Consider the following 22,385-nt stretch of genomic DNA (forward strand, 5'->3'; position numbering starts at 1 on the left):
AGCAGTACACAGAAATTTGGGCTCAGCCCTCTGTGGTGGTGAGAGAAGGTTCAGTTCTCCCTCCCCCACAACGAAAGAAACCACAGCTAACTCAGTCAGAGAAGCAAGATGAATTAAAGCTATATTTACAAGCAGGATGAAATGCAAATGGATATCTACACAATATACAATATTTACAATATATACAGAAATACACAGCAAAGAAAGTAATACAGAACAAAACTCCCTCCTCCTCCTCCTCCGGAGGTGGATTCCCCGCCCTGTACCCCCTCTCTCCCCCTACCTCCCTTTTTTCCCAAAAAGGGGTTAGAGAGAGAGAGAAAAGGTAATTATTAAAGATGAAATTCTGCTAGGCTCAAAGCGCATGCAAAGATTAGTTCTCTTATCTGTTATTCAAGGTCAGCTCCGGCTAGTTGCTCAGAGAGAGGCAGGCTGAAAAGACAGAACAGACTGGAACTGAGTGAGACTCAAACTGAACTAAAACTTAAAGTTGCGTTTTACCTATCTACCAATGAAGTTCGTTTAGAATATCTGAATGTTTTCAAAACCTTCAGCCAGAGTGTTCCGGCACAGCAACTGTCCCTTTCTTAAAGGCACAGCCTAAAACAGTCACACCCTCTCTCATGTGGGGCCCTTAGTCTTTGCTGTTGTAAATCCACCAGTTAAATCAGCACTGAGCAATCAACATTAACCAGTAATAACTAGTCATACTGCTAAAGGAATTTTTTTCTTTGCAATAGAACCTGAATTATTTCTGCTATTTTTCACAGTATCACAGTATCACAGTATAACTTAGGTTGGAAAGGGCCTCAAGGATCATCAAGTCCAACGTATCAACACAGACCCCATGACTAGACCATGGCACCAAGTGCCACGTCCAATCCCCTCTTCAACGCCTCCAGGGATGGTGACTCAACCACCTCCCTGGGCAACCCGTTCCAATGACCAATGACTCGCTCAGTGAAGAACTTCCTCCTCACCTCGAGTCTAAACCTCCCCTGGTGCAGCTTGAGACTGTGTCCCCTTGTTCTGGTGCTGGTTTCGTGGGAGAAGAGACCACCCCCATCCCGGCCACAACCACCCCTCAGGTAGTTGTAGAGGGCAATGAGGTCGCCCCTGAGCCTCCTCTTCTCCAGGCTAAACAATCCCAGCTCCCTCAGCCTCTCCTCATAGGGCTTGTGCTCAAGGCCTCTCCCCAGCCTTGTTGCCCTTCTCTGGACACGTTCAAGTGTCTCGATGTCCTTCTTAAACTGAGGGGCCCAGAACTGGACACAGTACTCAAGGTGTGGCCTAACCAAAGCAGAGTATAGGGGCACTATGACCTCCCTGTTCCTGCTGGCCACACTATTCCTAATGCAGGCCACTCTCTGTCTATGTTCCTGTTCTTATCTGATAATATAGGTGGTGCAAAAAAAACGTTTTCTTGTTCAAGGGAACGTAGTATAGCTGCTAGAATTCAAAGAAGTGCAGTGAACATCAAATCCTCAAAACTCCAGGAAAATCTTACTATTTGGGGAAGAAAAAAATAGAAACAACCCCCCAAATGTAAACATTTTCATTTGGGGGTTAAAAGGACTGATATAATTCCCTTGTGTGTTAGCAGAAAACTGTAAATTGTGTTTGTGAACCAAAGAAAAATTCATTCCCAGATCACATATCATATATTGAGCAGTTCACTGAAATTGGGACCAAATTTGTTTAAGAACTGTGGAATAGCTTCAGTTGAAAGGGATGTGTGAAGGCACCTGGTCCAATCCTTCCTTGAAGCAGGTCTAGTAAGACCATGTTGTTCAGAACTTTGCCTAGGGAAGCCCTGAATATGTGTTGCTGGAGATTCTACAGTCTGCCTAAGCAACCTGACAGAGTGGTAGATCCTCCTCACAGGAGAAAAAGGAGTAAAAATCTCTTGTATCGAGACAAATTTTCCTTTGTTGCAATCTCTGATGGTATTCAATTAGTACTTTGTTGCACACTTCCAGGAGAAGTATGGCTTAGTTTTATCTCTAGTCTGCCAGTGGGCCATGGAAGATCATCATAAAGTTACCCCTAAGACCTGTCATCCTAGAACAACCCAATCCTTTCAGCTTTCTGCTGTATGTGGTAAAGGTTTGGAAAAATCCTAAAGCTAATGTAGCATGGGAACGAGGCTTGAACAGGTTACACTGAGGCCTGAACTGGCAGTGCTGCTTGTCTTGACAACCTGAGGTGCTACTGCAGCAGTGGGTAGAGATGACCTGCTAGGGAAGCATCATCAGCCTATTTTTGTAACTTTGTTAAAAAAACAGGTAGAGAAAAAAACCTTCCTTAATGTATTTAAATAAACCTTACAGAGAACTTCTCAGCACTGATGCCCATAAGACTAAGCAGCTGAGGTTTGAATATATTTACTCCCTAGCTCTCAGCTAATGTGTGTAGATGTCAGTCACGGTATGTGGCAATCACAGTTTTCTCTCTCCTAGTGCTAAAAGCCTTTTTCTGAATTTCCAGAATGACATAGCTGGTCCAAAGGTTGCTATGCATGCAGCAGGGCCAAGCAGGTTGCTGGTATTTGTGATAAGCACTCTTTCTCACTGAATCCTGAGCTGTGGCTTATTTTGGGTGTATTTGTGCTTAGTTCTTTCAGAGCTCAGGATGTGCTTGTAAAATAAAGGATCGGATCCTCTGCAGGGGCAGCACTGTTAACTGCTGAAATTTTACTTTGATATATTCTCTGTGCTTTGGACCATGCTTTTTTTCTGAGAGGGGATCCCATTCCTGCCATGCACCCAAGCACAAGGAGATACTGTCTTCTTTCTCTCACTAACATATCATACTTTGGGCTTTTATGTCTTCCTCTGCAGAAACTCTCCTGGACGACTTCCTTCTCACGTACACAGTCTTCATGACAACTGATGACTTGTGCCAGGCACTTCTGAGGCAATATCCTTTTATGAAATCTTGGACTAACAGGAGTCAGATGCTTATACCTAGGTTTATCTATTGTCAGACCTTATATAAAACACAGTAAATTGCATGCCTGGGATGCGTGCCTAGTTTTCTTCTTTGCATATTGGCATTATTGACATACAACCCAAGGTGATTATTTTGAAGCTGCATATGAGAATGGTGAGGTAAGAGAACAATTTGCTAACCTTTACTGTGGCTTAATAGCTGGACTGCACCTGAGATTTTGGTTTCACACCCCAAAAAAATGCATGAACAAAAAGGAGAAGCTTTAGAAGAGAACAGTGGGAATTGCCAGTATTGATAAATTATTATTGTTGTTGTTATTGTTATTTACTGTTTTTATTAAAAAGAAGGATTTAAAGAATGAGAATTGGCTTACTGGAAAAAACAGAGAAACTATGTAGGGGGCAATCTTTCAGGTACCTAAGTAGAAAGGGAAGAATCTAATTGCCATCTCAGTGCCGGATGGAACAAGAGTAGTATGAGATTAAATTGCTGTAATACCTTCCCGTGTTAGACAGTAGGAAAGTTGTTTATTTATTAACATTAAGAAAAACACTAGAGTGGAGGATGTGTGAGACAGTAAAATCTTTGTTATTGGTGAGTATTAAGGAGAAGAAACTAGAAAATGTATTCTAAGAATACCATGGGGTATTACTTGAGCCTGTCTCAGGGTGCACTAGCTGGAATGGACTTGGATGATCTAGTTTAGCTGGTTTTACAAGGTCTCTTCTCCAGTCCAATTTTTGTAAGTCTTTTTTTGCTATTTGGAATTAAATATGTCACTTCCCAAAGTTCAGGTTCTATTGTTTTCTTAACTGAAATGGGATGTGGAGGAAAAGATTCAATCCAGAAACATTAATTCCAAATCTGGATATGAGTTCCCCTACTCAGCCTGTAAATATGATCTATATTCACCTATTAAAACATTGAGAATTCATCATAGCTGAGCAATCAATAGAAGGAAAATTCCTGTTCTGAAGCTGAATGCACAAAGCTAAAGCTACCTCTGAATAAGCCTGTATCCAAACCAGATACAATTATGTGTGTGCATGTTTACTTAGGAATGCAACAGATGCTTAACTCATTGCAACAACACAATCTTATCTCTGTTGGTTTTATTTAAAGATAAAAACCCCCTCTTTAAACTCTTAGAGAATAACATTTTCGTTGGGATTAAGACCTGTATGTTAATTCTTAGAGTACCTACATATCATTTCAGAGTACCTGAAATACATGGAGATTAAAAAATGAATGATAAGGTTCATACAATCTCAGCTACTTTAATGATGTCACAGAATCACAGAAACATTCAGGTTGGAAAAGACAGTCCAGCTGATAACCCTACTCCACAAAGTTCACCCCTAAACCATGTCCCCAAGCACCACATCCAAACAACCTGTAAACACATCCAGGCTTGGTGACTCAACCACCTCCCTAGACAGCACATTCCAATGCCTGACCATTCTTGCTGGGGAAAAAAGTATTCCTAGTGTCCAGTCTAAACCTACCCAGACGTAGCTTGAGGCCATTCCCTTTTGTCCGATCACTAATTACCTGTGAGAAGAGACCAGCACCAGCCTCTCTATAATGTCCTTTCAGGTAGTTGTAGAGAGCAATGAGGTATCCCCTCAGCCTCTTCTTTTCTAAACTAAATTTGATGCAGTATGTAAGTTTAACTCATTCTGAGATAAAAGACTTCTTTTCCTATATTTCAAATCACTTTCATAAACTTTGAAGCATTGTTTGAATGAAGTTGTAGCTATAAAATGAACTTGCTGCTTCTTTTTTTCCCTTCTCTTTCCCTTTTGTGGTGAAAACATCATCTTTGTTACCTAATAAAGGAAAGAATAGTGAAGGGACAGACACGATGTATACAGTGGAGGTCTTCTGTCATTTGGTTTTCTTGCTGTGTGAATGGAGAACAGTGCTGGAAATAGACTCTTTCACTATTTTTGTTATTATTAAAATGATGTTGTTCCTGCAGATCATGTAATTTGTGCAGGGAAAAAGAAACTGACTTCCTTTGCCTGGCTCCTTTGTTGTTGTTAATGACGCATTGTCCTCCTTCCCACGGACACTGATGTTGGCATCTGTGTACAGGACGAAGCTTCATTCGCAGCTCTGCAGAGATGATATGACTCAACATTGTACAATTCCTTTTGAATTGATTTCACTTTTATAGAATTGCCTCCCTAATCTATAAAGGGAAAAAAAGTCCTGCTGGCACAGAGGGCAAATTGACATTTCTATTACCGAGAATTTAATTCCAAAAAGCTGATGAGACTCCTCAAGTTCCAGACAGGAGAAACCATTTAAAGCTGAGTAGTGTACTGGAAAAAAGTAATAATCTTTCATTAGCAAATGAGATGGATGTAAATTTTCTTCTAAGTTTCAGTGACACATAATTATTTGTCCCTTAACCTATTGTACCTATTGTGCTAAGAACCACCAAGGGAAAGAAGACGACTCAGATGTGTCCTGTAGGAAACGAAAAGTCTTGCATTTGGTGTCTCAGTGGACTTCTCTCTACAAGGACTGGTTACATGAAGATGAGCATTTAAAACAGTTTTTAAAGGTATGGAAATGCTTTCTGGTGCATTTCAGCGCTGTTTCATTAACATGCAGTATCTAAAGAGCAAAATTTATAAAGCAAAATGTTTCATGCATACATTTTCTCCAATGAAACCTGTAATGTAAAATGATTTACCTATGTCTTCCTCGAATGCTTTGGAGATAGTCAGTTTGAAAAGAAAACCTGTAATGTCAGTACATTCAACATCAAAAACATTACTTTCAGACATGAAACTTACAGAATTTCTATGCTTTCTAGAAAACAGGAACAGTTATGAAGGTAAGAAATAAAATTACAAAGATGTGGAAGTCCTTTGGACATGCTGATTCAGTATAGCTTATAGTGAGCTATGTCTAATTTAGTATCACTAAGGTTGGAAAAGACCTCAAAGATCATTGAGTCCAACCTGTCACCTCATGACTAGAGTAGGGAGGACACTACCACCTACTTCAGGCTTGAACTAACGACCTTCCCATTAAGGGTCATGTGCGCTACCAACTGAGCCACATTCTGACTCTCCTGATTGTGTCTGCCAGAGCAGGGTCTGTAGTCAGTGTCCACAGGATCACAGATCTGACAGGAAGTTTTGAGGTCCTTGTAAGAGACACTACTTGGACTGAGGGGAAAAGTGCTATTCCATGGTGTTTGTCAGGTGGACGTGAAGAGCAGCACAGCTTTATGTATTTTTAACAAATAAAATTATTAGCAATGAACTTCTGATCTTTTTGAATGAGAAAGAATAGAATAGAATAGACCAGACCAGACCAGGTTGGAAGAGACCTTCAAGATCATCATGTCCAACCTGTCATCCAACACCACCTAATCAACTAAACCATACAACCAAGCACCCCATCAAGTCTCCTCCTGAACAACTCCAGTGATGGCGACTCCACCACCTCCCCGGGCAGCCCATTCCAATGGGCAATCACTCTCTCTCTGTAAAACTTCCTCCTGACCTCCAGCCTAAACCTCCCCTGGCGCAGCCTGAGACTGTGTCCTCTTGTTCTAATACTGGTTGCCTGGGAGAAGAGACCAACCTCTGCCTGTCTACAACCTCCCTTAAGGTAGTTGTAGAGAGCAATAAGGTCACCCCTGAGTCTCCTCTTCTCCAGGCTAAGCAACCCCAGCTCCCTCAGCCTCTCCTCATAGGGCTTGTGTTCCAAGCCCCTCACCAACTTTGTTGCCCTTCTCTGGACACATTCCAGCAAGTCAACCTCCTTCCTAAACTGAGGGGCCCAGAACTGGACACAGGACTCGAGGTGTGGCCTAACCAGTGCAGTGTACAGGGGCAGAATGACCTCCCTGCTCCTGCTGGCCACACTGTTCCTGATGCAGGCCAGGATGCCATTGGCCCTCCTGGCTGCCTGGGCACACTGCAGGCTCATGTTCAGCCTACCATCAACCAGCACCCCCAGGTCCCTCTCTACCTGGCTGCTCTCCAGCCACTCTGACCCCAGCCTGTAGCACTGCATGGGGTTGTTGTGGCCGATGTGCGGAACCCAGCACTTGGATGTGTTGAATCTCATGCTGTTGGACTCTGCCCATCTGTCCAGTCTGTCGAGGTCCCGCAACTCAAGATAATTTTCAGGGCTCTTTAATTCTCTTCAGTCATTCACTCAAAGCAAAGGGATCAAAAATTGAGCTAAATTTGGAGAAAGCCTTGGGTTTCTTCCATACTGCATATGGAACTAGAGACTTCAGGATTTTTGCTGTTTGGCACTACAGGTGTAGTCCTGTACTAGGAATAAGGCAACATTCCAGCCATCACTTAGGTTACACTGCATTGTACCTGTCCTGAGGCAGGGCTTGTCTTGCTGGTCATGGAGATGTGTGACTGTGTATTGTCATACAACTTCTCTGCTTAAGGCTTCTGTACATTATTAAACAGCAGTAATGTTAATGGTGATTGAACCTATATGTGCAAAACCAATATATAGCTCTATAGGCCAGAATCACTCATGCTAAAATGTACAAATGTAGGAGTACTAATTGAGCTAAAGCAAACCTGATGACTCAGCTCATGCATATGATCCTCATTTGTTTAGAAGGGAAGGAGAAGGTTATATGTGCAGATTCTGAAAATGTATAGTGAAAATATTCCCTAGCATTTCAATCCTGAAAGCCAATTCACTTTGTTTGCCTCTTACCCGAGGTATTGTCTTTTATATTTAACTGAGGTTCCTGATTGATGTTCGGACAATGCCTCCCCAAAAAATAAGAAGTAGGGTTTATTTATGTGTTAATGGGTTTACAGCTAGGAGCATGTTGTTATTTGTTTGTGAGAGACATCAACTCAATTTAAAATGCATGGAAAAGCGAGGGAGAACATTCTCCATCTTAACCAAGTGAGCCTGTTTGTTACTGTTTTGGATAAGTGATGATGGTATGGTATGAACTCATACTCTGTAGTGTGGTCTTCTGAGCTAACCCAGATTTTGTGTAACAGCCACAAATGTTTTAAATCTTCCTTTTTGGGGACAAGAGTGTCAACGTTTTGCCCTCTCAGGGACATTCTCTCCCTCTGGCACTTGCATAAGTATAATGGTGAAATTTGTTTTAGTCTGCTGGATTCTGAGGTGATTTAGTCCACTTGTGTGATGCTTTATGTTTTGAGTTCTCAGATGTTTGCAGGTACTGTTTTGTGTTTCAGACAATATACAGGAATGTGTTAGATGATGTGTATGAATATCCCATTCTTGAGAAGGACCTGAAGGAGTTCCAGAAGATACTTGGCATGCATCGTCGACAGTAAGTATTGATTATACTTGTGATCAAGGCTCCTTTTATTTAGAGTGAATATTTTTTTTTCTGGTTGTCATCTTGCTTTAATTCAGGCAAGAAAAAGTGATGAGTGATACCAGTAATATATTTGCTGTTACAAATAATCTCTTCTTTAAACTGAAACTAGATTATTCGGTCTTTTCTGATGTGTGTGGTTTAACAGTGTGTTTTTTTTCTGTGTGGGTGGTGTGTGGTTTAACAGTCACTCCCATCACTTTTGGTTGGGATGAGCAACACCTTGTGGAAAAGTTGGCAAAACTTCCCTTAAAAGCTGCAGTCTGTGACTTCAGACTGTACCTCCTTTCTTATTCTCTCTCTGTGGTCTGCAGTACTGAGAAGCAGATCTCTTTTGCAGTAGGCATCTTGGGGTTATTATTTTACTAGTAATTCTGATATTTATAAAATATGTTGATCCTTGACATGTTTTTCCAACAAATGGAGTTTGTTTCTACACTTTGGACTTTGGGGAAGCGGAAAGAACTGTGTCCCTGTGCGTGACCCTGACTACTTTGTGCAGGGGCTTGAGCTGAGTCTGTGTTCTTTGATGGCTCAAGGGCTGACAGCGTTGCTTTTCACTGCATCCATTGTGCAAATAGAATCATAGAATTATAGAAAGGGTTTGGGTTGGAAGGGACCTTCAAAGGTCATCTAGTCCAAGCCCCCTGCAGTGCTCAGGGACATCCTCCATTAGATCAGGTTTCCCAGAGGTCTGTTGACCCTGATTTGTGTATCTCCAAGGACAGGGCCTCAACTACCTCTCTGGGGAACCTGTTCCAGTATTTCTATTACACCCCTGGTAAAGAACTTCCTCTTAACACCCAACCCAAATCTTATCTTCCCTAATTTCAAACCATTGCCACTTGTCCTAAGAAAAGTTTTCTGGCTGAGTCAGACACCTTTAGCTTTCCCTGAAGGAGCCCTGCTACCATTCTAGGGCAACCAGTTAAAGTCAAACTTTCTGACATTGTAAACTTTGTAATAGCTAAAACTTCCTTTTCCTAAGCTTTGGCTGGAAAGAATAATTATGCTTTTCCTTTCTTTGTTTCAGCACTGTAGATGAGTACTCACCTCACCGAAAGGTAATTCAAACCTGATTGTGGCTGGTCGGTGGATAACACAGAATCTCAGTTTCTTCCCCTCTGCCCACTTCCCTCTCTTTTCCTGGTTTCTCAACAGAAAATGACTGGTGGCCAAAAACATGGCAGGATACATCAGTGAGGTTAGACCTGGAACCATGCCAAAGGAATTCTTTTATTCTGCTTGTGCAGCGTGGATATTAGCTGTGTGAGCTAACCTGCAGTGGCTGTGACAGTATTAGCATCTTAACAAGGTGCTATGAAATGTCAGAATTCAGGAGAAGCATGTCCCAGCCAGGCTGGAGAGATTTAGCAACCTGGGCAAACCAAGCTGTGAGCACAGACATTGGCATGGATGTCAAGTAGAAAGAGCAGATAGGGTGTTTGCTGTGACAGGGACAGAGAAGGAAATAGAAGAACGTGCAAACTGTTTATTTAACCAGAGGGAGAAGATGAAGCTGGAGAAAGTTGGCATGGAAACTGCACAGAGGTGAATTGCTGTGCTCCTCAAATTCACTGGGCTGAAGGTGAAGCATGTAATAAACTTAAAATGTTGCTGTGGAAATGTGGAAGGTGGAACATGAGATTGCAGTGAAATTGCTAACTAGGCTGATTGGTACTTAGGAAACTTGTATAAGAATAAATGTATGAGAAACGGGCTTTGAACATGACTGCAGAGAACCTCAAGTCATGCAGACTGCTCAGCCTTGGCATGTCCCACTTCCTCAAAAATCCCCACCTTGGCCTTAGTAAGGCAACTCCCAGTTCCCTGATCCAAGAAAGGGTGGGTGGATTTCCTACACAGAAAAGCTTTTGGCCAGATGTGTGGACCAATTGTGGTGTTCTGTGTGTTACTGCTTTATAAAGGGCAAGGATGCAAAGAGTCACTTTTGTCTCTTTTTCTTCCTTTGTTTGTTTCCCTACTCGCTCACAGAATAAAACCTTTTTCCACCAATTCAGTCTAAAGGAGAACTGGCTGCAGCACAAAGGAACCATGAATGAAACAGAAGAAAGTAAGTATGATTGAATGAGTGGAGGGAAGACTCCCAAACTGACATTTTTTTTTTCTCAAGGGCTGCTCATTGTAAATTTTTTTAAAGTGACATACAGCTCTGAACAGGACCCTAGGGACTCAAAGGAAGAGAGATTTGACTGTACAAGGGTATCTTCTTGCCTCACACTTTGCAGGGGTTCAGCAGTGACATGGTATCTCAAGAGGTTGTTGCCCCATCTGGTTCCTCCAGCAGCCCTGCAGCTGAGCTGTGCCTCCTAGGAGTGCTGGGCAGTCCTTCCACCAGGCATTATTCCTGCTCTATTTCCTGCTCTCCATCTCTTGACCTAGATCTTGGTTGCAAAAGGTGAACAAATAAGCCTGCCATGTAAAGTGGGCCAGGATCTGCTAACTCTGGGAACTCGCCTCAGTTCCTTCTCTTCTCAAATACATCTCCACATGGAGTGCAAGGTGCCACTTGGCTTTAATGTCAGACATTTCAAAGGCCATTTCCCTTCACTGCTGCTAATGCAATAACACAGTGAGGCTGTCTCCCTCCTGTAATGCCTGTGTGAGGAACGAGGCAGAGAGGAACATAACACCATGTACTCCAGCAGAAGGACCTCCTACCTTGAAGTCTTGCCCTTTGATGACTTATTTTGTTTCTGGCTGGGAACAAAACTCTGGAAGTTCACTTGGAGTCAGTATATTTTTAGTGCTCATTTGTGACAGGACCAAACCGGCTCCTTCGATGCCAAGTCTTGCCCCGTGCTGCGGATAGATATCCTCTTCCTGTGTTTCAAATACAGCTTTATTTGAGATGTATGTTATCAAGGTTGCTTCTAAAAATGTTATTTAGAGTAGGAATGCAGCAGATTGGAAGACACCCTCAAGGATCATCTTGTCCCACCCTGCCACAGCGAACAGGGACATCCCCAGCTACTTCATTCTGGATGAGAATCCCTACACTCATTCTCTTTTTTAGAAAGGCAGAGACAGCTCATGGCTGAGTGAGGAGGGAAGAGTACTGACTGCATGGCCACGGGGACAGGAAGGACAAGACTCAGCAAGGCCAACCCCAAGTGGACTAAATGGCTTTTATCTCACATCTTGAGTGAAAATATGAGCCATGGAACATGATGGGATTGCGAGAATGGAACAAGAAAAGTGGAGTTGCAGAGAGGCAGATGCTGAGAGTGGACAGCATTGGTGTGGTGGAGTGATGCTGACCAATGCTGCTTGTGGAAGACGGGTCTGTCTGAGTTGGACACTTGACTGGAGACATTTTAATCACTAATATAATCATTACAAGGGCAACTTGCAGCCTGTGACCACTTCCACCCACTGGCATTTCTTCCTGCAACTCACAGGGAAGTAGCACAGGCTTGTTGAAGAGGTGGCATGGTCCCTGCCAACAGATACCACAGGCAGGACATCTGAAAGGTGCATGAGGGAACAGGCTTTGGGAGAATTAGTGTGATGGTTGTGTGTGAGGACCTGACCTGTGTGTTGGTTTAGGTCAACATTAAACAGCATTAACCAAAGAATATGTTAGTTGCCCAGTTACAGAATAACATTACTGTCATTACACAGTATCACAGTACTGCCAAGGTTGGAAGAGACCTCGAGGATCATCGAGTCCGACCTGTCACCACAGGTCTCATGACTAGACCGTGGCACCAAGTGCCACGTCCAATCTCCTCTTGAACACCTCAAGGGATGGTGACTCCACCACCTCCCTGGACAGCACATTCCAATGGTGAATGACTCTCTCGGTGAAGAATTTTCTCCTCACCTCGAGCCTAAACTTCCCCTGGCACAGCTTGAGACTGTGTCCTCTTGTTCTGGTGCTGGTTGCCTGGGAGAAGAGACCAACCCCTTCCTGGCTACAACCACCTTTCAGGTAGTTGTAGAGGGCAATGAGGTCACCCCTGAGCCTTCTCTTCTCCAGGCTAAGCAACCCCAGCTCCCTCAGCCTCTCCTCACAGGGCTTGTGCTCAAGGCCTCTCCCCAGCCTTGTTGCCCTTCTCTGGACACATTGTCCCTTCCCAAATGACAGATTCACCGTAAGCAAGTTGCATTGTGCTCTGCATATGGAGTCCAAATATTTATGTCACATTTTTTTTTCAAATTCACTTTTTCTACCTGCTAACTTAGAAAGCAATTTGATGTCTCTCTTTTCATGAGTTGTATCCATTCTGAAGAGAGATTCTGCCACAAGATGAGCATCTGAGTTACTGTCTGTCAACAGAGACGGGTTAAGAAAAAATTCTAAAGCCGAATGACTTTTCTTCCCCAAGGCTAAATGTTAAGTTCCTCCTTCCTTCTCATCTTCACATTTTTCCCTTTACTACAACACCAACAACATTTAAATAAATAATTCTGGAGGATAGAGTTCTTAACTGCTTCTGGCATGGTCTTGGCTAATGAAAATGCCCTGAAGCCATGAAGATTTTTTTACTACAAGCAAAGAGCTATTGCTACAGACATCTGTCAATAAAAAGCATTTAAGAAATACAGCATTTCTGGAGAAGAAAAATTTGATCTGACTCTGGCACAGTAGCAGCCTGTCTGCAATAGGAAGTGCTAGAGTAGAAGGAAATGGAAAGTCTAATTAAGCACTGAAGTAAGTATGAAATCAAAGAGTTGTGGCAACTCTTATTAGCAGATGTTGTAATTTTTAAACTATAGAAGCCTGCAGCTCTGGTTCTTCTAGGTATAGCAGCTGTATTTCAAATACTGGCCTCAGCAAGCTTAAGAAGTAAACCTGATATTCTGGCAAGCACAGGGAGTAGCAGAAACAAAGTACCAACTAAGCTGACCCACATCATTATTGGGCTGCCTGGGGAGGTGGTGGAGTTGCCATCGCTGGAGGTATTCAGGAGGAGACTTGACAGGGTGCTTGGTTACATGGGTTAGTTGATTAGGTGGTGTTGGATGATAGGTTGGACACGATGATCTTGAAGGTCTCTTCCAACCTGGTCTAATTCTTATTCTTATTCTTATTCTTATTCTTATTCTTATTCTTATTCTTATTCTTATTCTTATTCTTATTCTTATTCTCATTCTCATTCTCATTCTTATTCTTATTCTCATTCTCATTCTCATTCTTATTCTTATTCTTTCTTATTCCTATTCCTATTCCTATTCCTATTCCTATTCCTATTCCTATTCCTATTCCTATTCCTATTCCTATTCTATTCTATTCTATTCTATTCTATCCTATCCTATCCTATCCTATCCTATCCTATCCTATCCTATCCTATCCTATCCTATCCTATTCTATTTCCTGCTGGGAATCTCCCTGCCAGAGCTGAACAGTGGAAGAGATGAGCCCAGGAAATTTCTCCAAACCAGTCCCTTTTATGTGTGCTGCAAGCGATTCAGTGAAAGAGTTATCAGAACTAATTGCATTGCTGTGCAGGCAGCCTCCGGTGCTAAAATATTCTGGCAGTGCAAGTGGTTTGGATGTCTAGACAGATAAGCTGTGGTGAGAGGTTGAACAGCCAGGGAGGCTATTTTTGCAGAACCTCCTGTTCCAGGTGGCAGTGGAGGTCCAAAATAGTTTCTGCACAGGATAGGAAATAGACCAAAAGGATGGTGAGTTTTTTTTTGTCTGAATGTGAAAGAAATGGAGGAAAGATGGCAACAGCTGAGTTTGAAAAGAAAGATAGACAGTAGAGGAGGCTGGCTGTGACAAATCCACACAGTAGGAAGTCTTAAATAGCTCTTGCTGTGGAGGGGTCTCTCTTTCCCTTTCTTTGCTTCTCTCATGTCTCAGAGAGAGGTGTGGCAAGGGAGTAAATGATGATATGACGCTTAATTTCATGTCCCTGTGGGTCAAAGTGCAGCAGCCACCCTTCCTGCAGCAGCCAGGCAGTGGAGGCATTGCCATGACCTAGTCTGCCAGATTCTCTCCTGCTGTGTTCAGGTGTCTCTGCCTGCTGCTGAGTGTGTCTTTCTTCCTTCTTGCAGTTTTCTGCCGTGTGTATATAACAGAGCACTCCTACGTCAGTGTGAAAGCTCAAGTGTCCACTTCAGCTCAGGAGATACTGAAGATTGTAGCAGAAAAGATCCAGTACCCAGAGGAGGAATTGGCACTAGTGACAGTCACGTTCTCTGGTGGTAAATAAACTTCCCTTCACCTGATTACTTACCTTTTAGTGCAGCACATAATGGAGGGCTGACTTTTTTTTTTAGTGCAAAGATACAGCTGTTCCTGTGCGGGCCCACAGCTGGATGGCCATGGGAACAATGAGGAGCTGCTTCCCAGAGAGTTGTTTCCATGGCAACAGCTCATTCTTGGGTACTGTCAGATACAGCATCTCCTGGCTGGGAAGGGAGTGTAAAGGGCTGTGTCTCCAGCAGTACTGCAAGATTTTCTTTTTTCTGCACAGATAAATCTCCTACTTTCACATTTAAATTAATTTGGAAGGCAATGAGGTATGGCTTGCTTTAAAAATATAAAAGGGAATATCAAATACTACATGCCTGGCTGTTTCCTCATTTACAGCATGGGTAATGAATATTCTCCAGCAGAAAGGAGGGAGACTTGCATTTGCACAGTTGAGATACTGAGAGCAATCTAAGCAATATTTTTTTAAGCAGTCTTGCTTACAGCTGACATTTTTCTTTTGCCCATTATTTTAGTGTTTCTCATTGAACAGAAAGGCTAGTTGGTTTTTGGTTGTTGGGTTTTCTTTTGTCCTAAAGAAGACCAGATTGATTCATAGACTGATGCTAGGGACCAACCAAACCCCAAAATTTTCTTTGGTGTCTGGCAGGTCTCAAGCTCCTTGGTCAGATTCACAGAATCACAGAATCACCAAGGTTGAAAGAGACCTCAAAGATCACCAAGTCCAGCCTGTCACCACAGACCTCATGACTACTAAACCATGGCACCAAGTGCCACGTCTAATCCCCTCTTGAACACCTCCAGGGATGGTGACTCCACCACCTCCCTGGGCAGCACATTCCAATGATGAATGACTCTCTCTGTGAAGAACTTTCTCCTCACCTCCAGCCTAAACCTCCCCTGCTGCAGCTTGAGACTGTGTCCTCTTGTTCTGGTGCTGGTTGCTTGAGAGAAGAGACCAACTCCCTCCTGGATACAACCACCCTTCAGGTAGTTGTAGAGAGCAATGAGGTCTCCCCTGAGCCTCCTCTTCTCCAGGCTAAACAATCCCAGCTCCCTCAGCCTCTCCTCATAGGGCTTTTGCTCGAGTCCTCTCACCACCTTGTTGTCCTTCTCTGGTCATATTCAAGTGTCTCAATGGCCCAGAACTGGACACAGTACTCAAGGTGTGCCCTAACCAGTGCTGAGTACAGGGGCACAATGACTTCCCTGCCCTGCTCCTGCTGGCCACATTATTCTTGATGCAGGCCAGGATGCCATTTGCCTTCTTGGCCACTGATTGTTTTGCTCATTGTGGCGTCTTATGGCTCTTGGAAGTCATAAAGGAAACAATTAATTAGGTGCATTAAAGTGTGAAGCTGGATGTACAGAAGGATCATTTTCGTGCCAGGTGTTGCTTCCCTGGGACAAAGGATGCACCCTTAGAGATACAGCACTCATTGCTGCTCCTTTGTCAGTCTAGTTGCAATATACACAATTGCAGGGTTATTCTGGTTAGTTATTGGATCCAGAAGTAGAAGTTCACATTTTTCTCTCCCACACTGACTCAATTAAATAACCATTTATGGTTTTTTTCAGGGCACCAGTGTGGGTGGCAGGGAGAGAGCCTGGGCATGGAGTGACCAGATGGGACCATTACACTTACATGTCCCGGTCAGCCAGGCTACATCATTTGCAGGCAGTTGTGTTTTTTTTTTTACCCTTGTGTGTGCCCAACTTTGCCTCCAGCTCATTTTACAGCATTGCAAAATCACTGTTCTGCTGTTATCTCTTCAAGAGCAGGGCAAGTTTTGCTCTGATAGCAATAAATCTGGTGCTAACTGCCTACTTATCTGAAGGAAACCAACAATTCGTAAATAATGAAATATTCTCTTCCAACCACGCTGGTTCCTAAGAATGCTATAGAATAGAAGCAATTGCCACTTGGCTGTTCAGTGAGAAACAGTAATCAAAATGCAGATACAACAGAGCTGTCATTTGTACATGACCATTGCAACCCCGAAAATGTTACTTAGTTGTATTGCCTGAATTAATTGGAAGATACCACAGTTTCAGCATCTTTGCTTTTATGCATTGCCACTCCTGTGCTGTGGGCAATAAACACCAGCCTGCCACAGTTGGTGGTTTGGTGGTTGTTGGTGGTGGTTTCTTTCCCTTTCCCTTTCCCTTTCCCTTTCCCTTTCCCTTTCCCTTTCCCTTTCCCTTTCCCTTTCCCTTTCCCTTTCCCTTTCCCTTTCCCTTTCCCTTTCCCTTTCCCTTTCCCTTTCCCTTTCCCTTTCCCTTTCCCTTTCCCTTTCCCTCTTTTCCCTTTCCCTCTTTTCCCTTTCCCACCTTTCCCTTTTCCCTTTCCCCCCTTTCCCTTTCCCCCCTTTCCCCCCTTTCCCTTTCCCCCCTTTCCCTTTCCCCCCCTTTCCCTTTCCCCCCTTTCCCTTTCCCCCCTTTCCCTTTCCCCCCTTTCCCTTTCCCCCCTTTCCCTTTCCCCCCTTTCCCTTTCCCCCCTTTCCCTTTCCCCCCTTTCCCTTTCCCCCCTTTCCCTTTCCCCCCTTTCCCTTTCCCCCCTTTCCCTTTCCCCCCTTTCCCTTCCCCCCTTTCCCTTTCCCCCCTTTCCCCCCTTTCCCTTTCCCCCCTTTCCCCCCTTTCCCTTTCCCCCCTTTCCCCCCTTTCCCTTTCCCCCCCTTTCCCCCCTTTCCCTTTCCCCCCCTTTCCCTTTCCCTTTCCTTTCCCCCCCTCTCCCCTCTTCCCTCTCCTCTCCCCCTCTCCCCTTCCCTTTTCCCTTCCCTTTTCCCTTCCCTTTTCCCTTCCCTTTTCCCTTCCCTTTTCCCTTCCCTTTTCCCTTCCCTTTTCCCTTCCCTTTTCCCTTCCCTTTTCCCTTCCCTTTTCCCTTCCCTTTTCCCTTCCCTTTTCCCTTCCCTTTTCCCTTCCCTTTTCTCTTCCCTTTTCCCTTCCCTTTTCTTTATTTTCTTTTTCCTTTTCTTTTTTCTTTTCTTTCCCCCCCTTTTTTTCTTGTTTCTTTTTTTTCTCTTTTTTTTTTCTCTTTTCCTTTTTTCTTTTTTTTCCTGTTTGCACGGCTCAGAACTGTCATCTGCTACCCACTTGAAGGGGAACTTGTTTAATTGTACCCCTGAAATGAGCAAGCAAGCTCTTTTTATTCAAAATTACCTTGAAAAAACAATGCTGGTAGTTCTACATGAATGTATCTGGTGCCAGTGTGAGCCGGAATAAGCAAGAAAACACTCTAAAATGATGTTTGACTCTCAGAGTCCTCCTGGTCCTACTCCTTCTTCATGAGCAATGAAAAGTCCAAGGTAGCTGTCAACATGCTTGTAGTACACTTGGCTCTACTTTAATACTGGGGCTGTAATCAAATCTGATGTGTCAGGTCTCCAGAATATCACTTGTGGCCCCCAGGAAGAGACAGTGTTCCAGGGGCAGTTTTAAAACTGTGTTCTGGATTTTGGTTTATGTTTCCTTATACCTTTCTCTGGTGAATCCAAGACTGCTGAGAGCTGAACCAGTGCTCTGGAGTGGGGAAACAAAAAAACCCCATCCCTTCTTTTTGTCACTAGTTTGGTGTGTCCTGTTCTTTTAACCCATATGTTTCCTAAATGAATTACTCTAGGCCTAGAGGGATTTCTGTGAATACCATACTATAAAGGATTCTGCTCCATGGGTTGAATTAATGACATTAGGATACTTTAAATTCTTTTCCTGCTGAACAGCTGTGGCTATGGATGACGTCTCCACCCCTGCTGTTGTCTGCCAGTGGCACACAACATCTTAGTCTCTGGAGGCCAAGACATCGCTCTAACAAAAATCCCTACATATACAGTAGAAACACTGGGCTGAAGGGAAGTGTTCTGTAATGCATCAGAGGTTAGAATAAGTGATTTAAGAGTTTCTTTCTTGTGTAGCCTATGGGAAGTCCAGTTTGAAAACAGATGCTGGAAGTTTTTGTGCTCTAGTCCAGCATCAGAGGATACTGACTTGCTGGAACATGTCCAGAGGAGGGCAACGGAGTTGGTGAGGGGTTTGGAACACAAGCCCTATGAGGAGAAGCTGAGGGAGCTGGGGTTGCTTAGCCTGGAGAGGAGGAGACTCAGGGGTGACCTTATTGCTCTCTACAACTAGACAGGCTGATGTTGGTCTCTTCTCCCAGACAGCCAGTACCAGAACAAGAGGACACAGTCTCAGGCTGCACCAGGGGAGGTTTAGGCTGGATGTCAGGAAGAAGTTCTCTACAGAGAGAGTGATTGCCCATTGGAATGGGCTGCCCGGGGAGATGGTGGAGTCACCATCACTGGAGGTGTTCAGGAGGAGACTTGATGGGGTGCTTGGTGCCATGGTTTAGTTGTTTAGGTGGGTTGGATTGGTTGATGGGTTGGACACGATCTTGAAGGTCTCTTCCAACCTGGTTTATTCTATTCTAATATAGGATGGGGAGTGAAGAGAGAGAGAGTAGCCCTGCAGAGAAGGACTTGGGGGTACTGGTGGGTGAAAAACTGGACTCATGCCAGCAGCACACAGCCCAGAAGGCCAACACCTTGGCTTAAGTGTGCCTGAAAACTGTGGAGATGATGGTCCTCATAGGGACTGGATTTGATGCTTAGTTACGTGCTAAGGAGTTCACGTGGCTTTCCAAATATGTTTGTAATGTTTTTCTCATATGTATCTTTTATTCTGCTTCTGAGGCCTTTTTGTTTGGGTTTTTTTTACAGAAAAGCATGAGCTGCAACCAAATGACTTGGCTATCTCAAAGTCTTTTGAGTCCTCCAGTCGTATGTTTGTCTACCACAAAGATCTGACTGATTCTTTGGTAAGGATCTGTATTACATACTTGCCAGTTTTGATTTGCTTTGACTCCAGATCAAGAAATTAATGTTCCTCTCAGGGGACTTCTTCAACAGAGAATTTATTTTTAGCTTCCTTACTAAAGCTTACTGAGCTGTTCTGTACATGAGAAAAAAAAAAGGCTGCATTAACAGCAGTTACTTGATTGAACAGAAATGGAATTTGTTCTTCAATTTCCAACAGGCTAAACCCTCTGTACAGCTTAAGTCTCCCAATTTACTTCAGCCTGGAAAAGCTGACTTGGGCTTGTACAGGACTGGATGGGATGAAGATTATTCATGGTCCATGTGACCCTCCCCTCCACCATGTGCCTCTGTAACATGTAAAGTGGCTGGTGCATAATCATGCAAAGTGGTGGACAAACTCTGTGAGTTACTGTTATGTGGAAATGGATGTTGTTTGAGTTCCACCAAAATAACTGGGCAGCAATGTGACCCCAGAGTTGTAGCAGCTCCACCATTAATCTGTGGCTGGGATATATATGTCACCGGTGGTATGTCTTCTTCCCTTACTTTCCTCTATCTCTCCATCCTCTCGCTGGTGCTGTGGAGGGGAGTGGGCTGAAGGGCAGCAGTTCTGTCTCATCTCTGTTTTCACAAACAGGGGTTGCAAACTCTTCCCCCCATGATATTACAAAACCTCAGTGAGGCAGGCGTGTCAAGCACTCACAGAATTACTCTTTCACTGGCTGGCTGCTCATTATGCAGGTGTTTTGTGGAGAGCACAGAGACAGCCTCACAACTGACTTCTACGTTTTGTCAGTACCGCTAGGATCTCTGCAACTCATCCCAGGGATGAGAAATGTCTATTTACATTTTGTTGGATCAACGTGCCCCGAAGAGCTGACACACCACTATCATTGTAATCTGTCATCCCCATTATCTCTGGTGTTCCAGCTACTTCTAAAAATGCAAATGTTAAGGGAAGGTTCCCAGCGCAGACAGGTGACAGCCAATCTAGTTTCATTAGTTGCACAATAAAAATCACAAAACTTGCTGTAACTGTCAGATATATAGCACCAAAGTAATGGCTTAACTGATAAGAATAATCTTTCATCTTGGCAGATAGTTCATGTGCCAAGTTTCAGCCTGATGAGGTAAAAAACCCAAGAGAAACGCAAACCTTTGAAAATCCAAGCTGACAGTGGAAATGTCAAATGACCCTTAACACCAGCAGTGCCAGTGCACTCCACAGTAATGTTTGGTAACTTTTGTGAATCAGGACCCACTGTGCTTTACTGTTTGTTGGTGATTACTTTTGGAGTAGTTTAATCAGAAAATGGATGGATTTATGTTATTTGTGAAGGTGGATAAGTTGTGTCTATTTATTCCCAATCCAGTGTGATTGCAGAATGACTTCTTTATCTTATAATACAAAAATGTCCTGGTCTCTTAATTCAGATTTTGGATTCGAATGGTTTCATGGATTTTATTTTCATTATGCTGTCTGCTTGGTCAGTGTTTTATAGTCAAGGTTTACAGAGAGAGAGAGAGAGAGAGGGAGAAAGCCTAATCCAATAGCAAATCATTGATTCTACTGACCCATTTCCTATTTCAAGCCATTTATTAAATAGACTGTAACCCTTGATTTTGATTAGTGAAGGAAAAAAAAGCACTGAGTGCACTTAGAGAAGATTACTTAGCTCTGTTTCATACCTTGGTCCAGTAGCTGTTTTGCTGCCGAACTTTAGGCATTTACTGAGGAATTTCTTACTCTTGACTATTGATTTAGAGCCCATTTGCTGAAAATGAGGAATTGCAGCAAAGGTCTGTGAGAATTTTGGGTATCAACACCTGGGATCTCGCCTTAGAATTAACAAACTTTGACTGGAGCCTCTTCAATGCAATTCATGAGGTAAGCAGCACCTCATCCACTGCCAGGTATATTACTTCCATGCAGTATTATGCCATTACAATGTGTTTTGGAGTATCAATATTCCTTCATGTTTAGTCCCTTGTCAACACAGCATGGTTTGGCAGTTCTCAGCAGTGGTGGCATTAAATCAGGTCCAAGAGATGTGTTGCAACCATTGCTACTGAAAAAAGTTGTTGAAAGATTTGTAACTATCCTGTGCTAGAGCAATTTATATGTTCCCTGGTGGCTTTTATTGAGGTTTGCCTCAAGAGAGTGGAAGAGCATGATTATTCCCTAAAAACTGTCTGCATGAACATGTGATGTATGCAAATTGTCCTTTGCACTCACTAATGTGCCAGTTAATATAGGACTCCACAAATTGGTGTCCTTGATATCACTTTAACCACAAAAGAATTCACCATTTCAGCAGTTTAGGTGGTCACATTAGTGTTCTTCTTAGGCTTCAGTGAGAGAAAAAAATACCAGGCAGGGTTTATAAAATGGGATAATGACCCATTTCAGTGTCCATTGGGTTGCTTCAGTGACTTTGATAGGTTCTGGCATGAGCTGCTGAGTAAAATACAGTTAACAGTACAAAATGTCACTGGGAGATGTCATTCACTGAAAGGCACGTTGACTTTCTGAGAAAATGAATGGAAAATGCCCTTGCTTCTCAGCAGATGCTTTCCTTGACCTTTTATTTTGGCTTCTGTTATTCAGGTTAAGCACTTTAAACTTAGAACTGGTCAAGTGGGTTTTTTTTTTCACAGAAAACAAGACCCACACCTTGAGGAAAACTTGGCTCTTCTTAGGAAGAACTTTGAATAGGAAATTTTCAGATCCTGCAGTGGTTTTATACGATTTCTTTTTCATACTGGAACAGAAGAGATGAGCTATAAAAACAGAGTGTTTGTGTCCTATAGCTGGCTGTAGCCAGAAGTGGAACTGCAGGAAATCTCACAAGAAAAGCATGTCTTGCTTTTCCAGCCCAGCTGCCTACTGTAATAAGTCTCTGGATTTCTCTAAGCTAAACCTTGACACTGAGTCATTTGTGATTGGCTCATGCATAATAACCATTTGTCACCAAGTCTTGTTTCAAAAGCATACTTCTAAATAATTTATGATTCATTTACATTTAAATTGTTTTTATATCCCTAATAACATTGTCAATGTCTTGCA

The 22,385-nt window shown here is 43.2% G+C and overlaps 1 protein-coding gene across 1 annotated transcript in view; it reads left to right on the forward strand.

Annotated features, from left to right (window-relative positions):
• The window catches only part of RAPGEF5 (Rap guanine nucleotide exchange factor 5), a 185,032-nt gene that overhangs the window by 137,851 nt on the left and 24,796 nt on the right, over positions 1-22,385 (forward strand). The window contains exons 12-19 of the mRNA XM_068152454.1: positions 2,841-2,919; positions 5,380-5,524; positions 8,172-8,269; positions 9,351-9,381; positions 10,313-10,391; positions 14,345-14,494; positions 19,220-19,317; positions 21,084-21,206. Coding sequence (XP_068008555.1) covers positions 2,841-2,919; positions 5,380-5,524; positions 8,172-8,269; positions 9,351-9,381; positions 10,313-10,391; positions 14,345-14,494; positions 19,220-19,317; positions 21,084-21,206 — 803 coding nt within the window. The remainder of the gene's footprint in view (positions 1-2,840; positions 2,920-5,379; positions 5,525-8,171; positions 8,270-9,350; positions 9,382-10,312; positions 10,392-14,344; positions 14,495-19,219; positions 19,318-21,083; positions 21,207-22,385) is intronic.

Source organism: Melanerpes formicivorus, unplaced genomic scaffold (assembly GCF_026170545.1).
Source record: "Melanerpes formicivorus ecotype bairdi unplaced genomic scaffold, bMelFor1.0.p_v2 SCAF_23, whole genome shotgun sequence".
In the NCBI taxonomy this organism is placed as follows: Eukaryota; Metazoa; Chordata; class Aves; order Piciformes; family Picidae; genus Melanerpes; species Melanerpes formicivorus.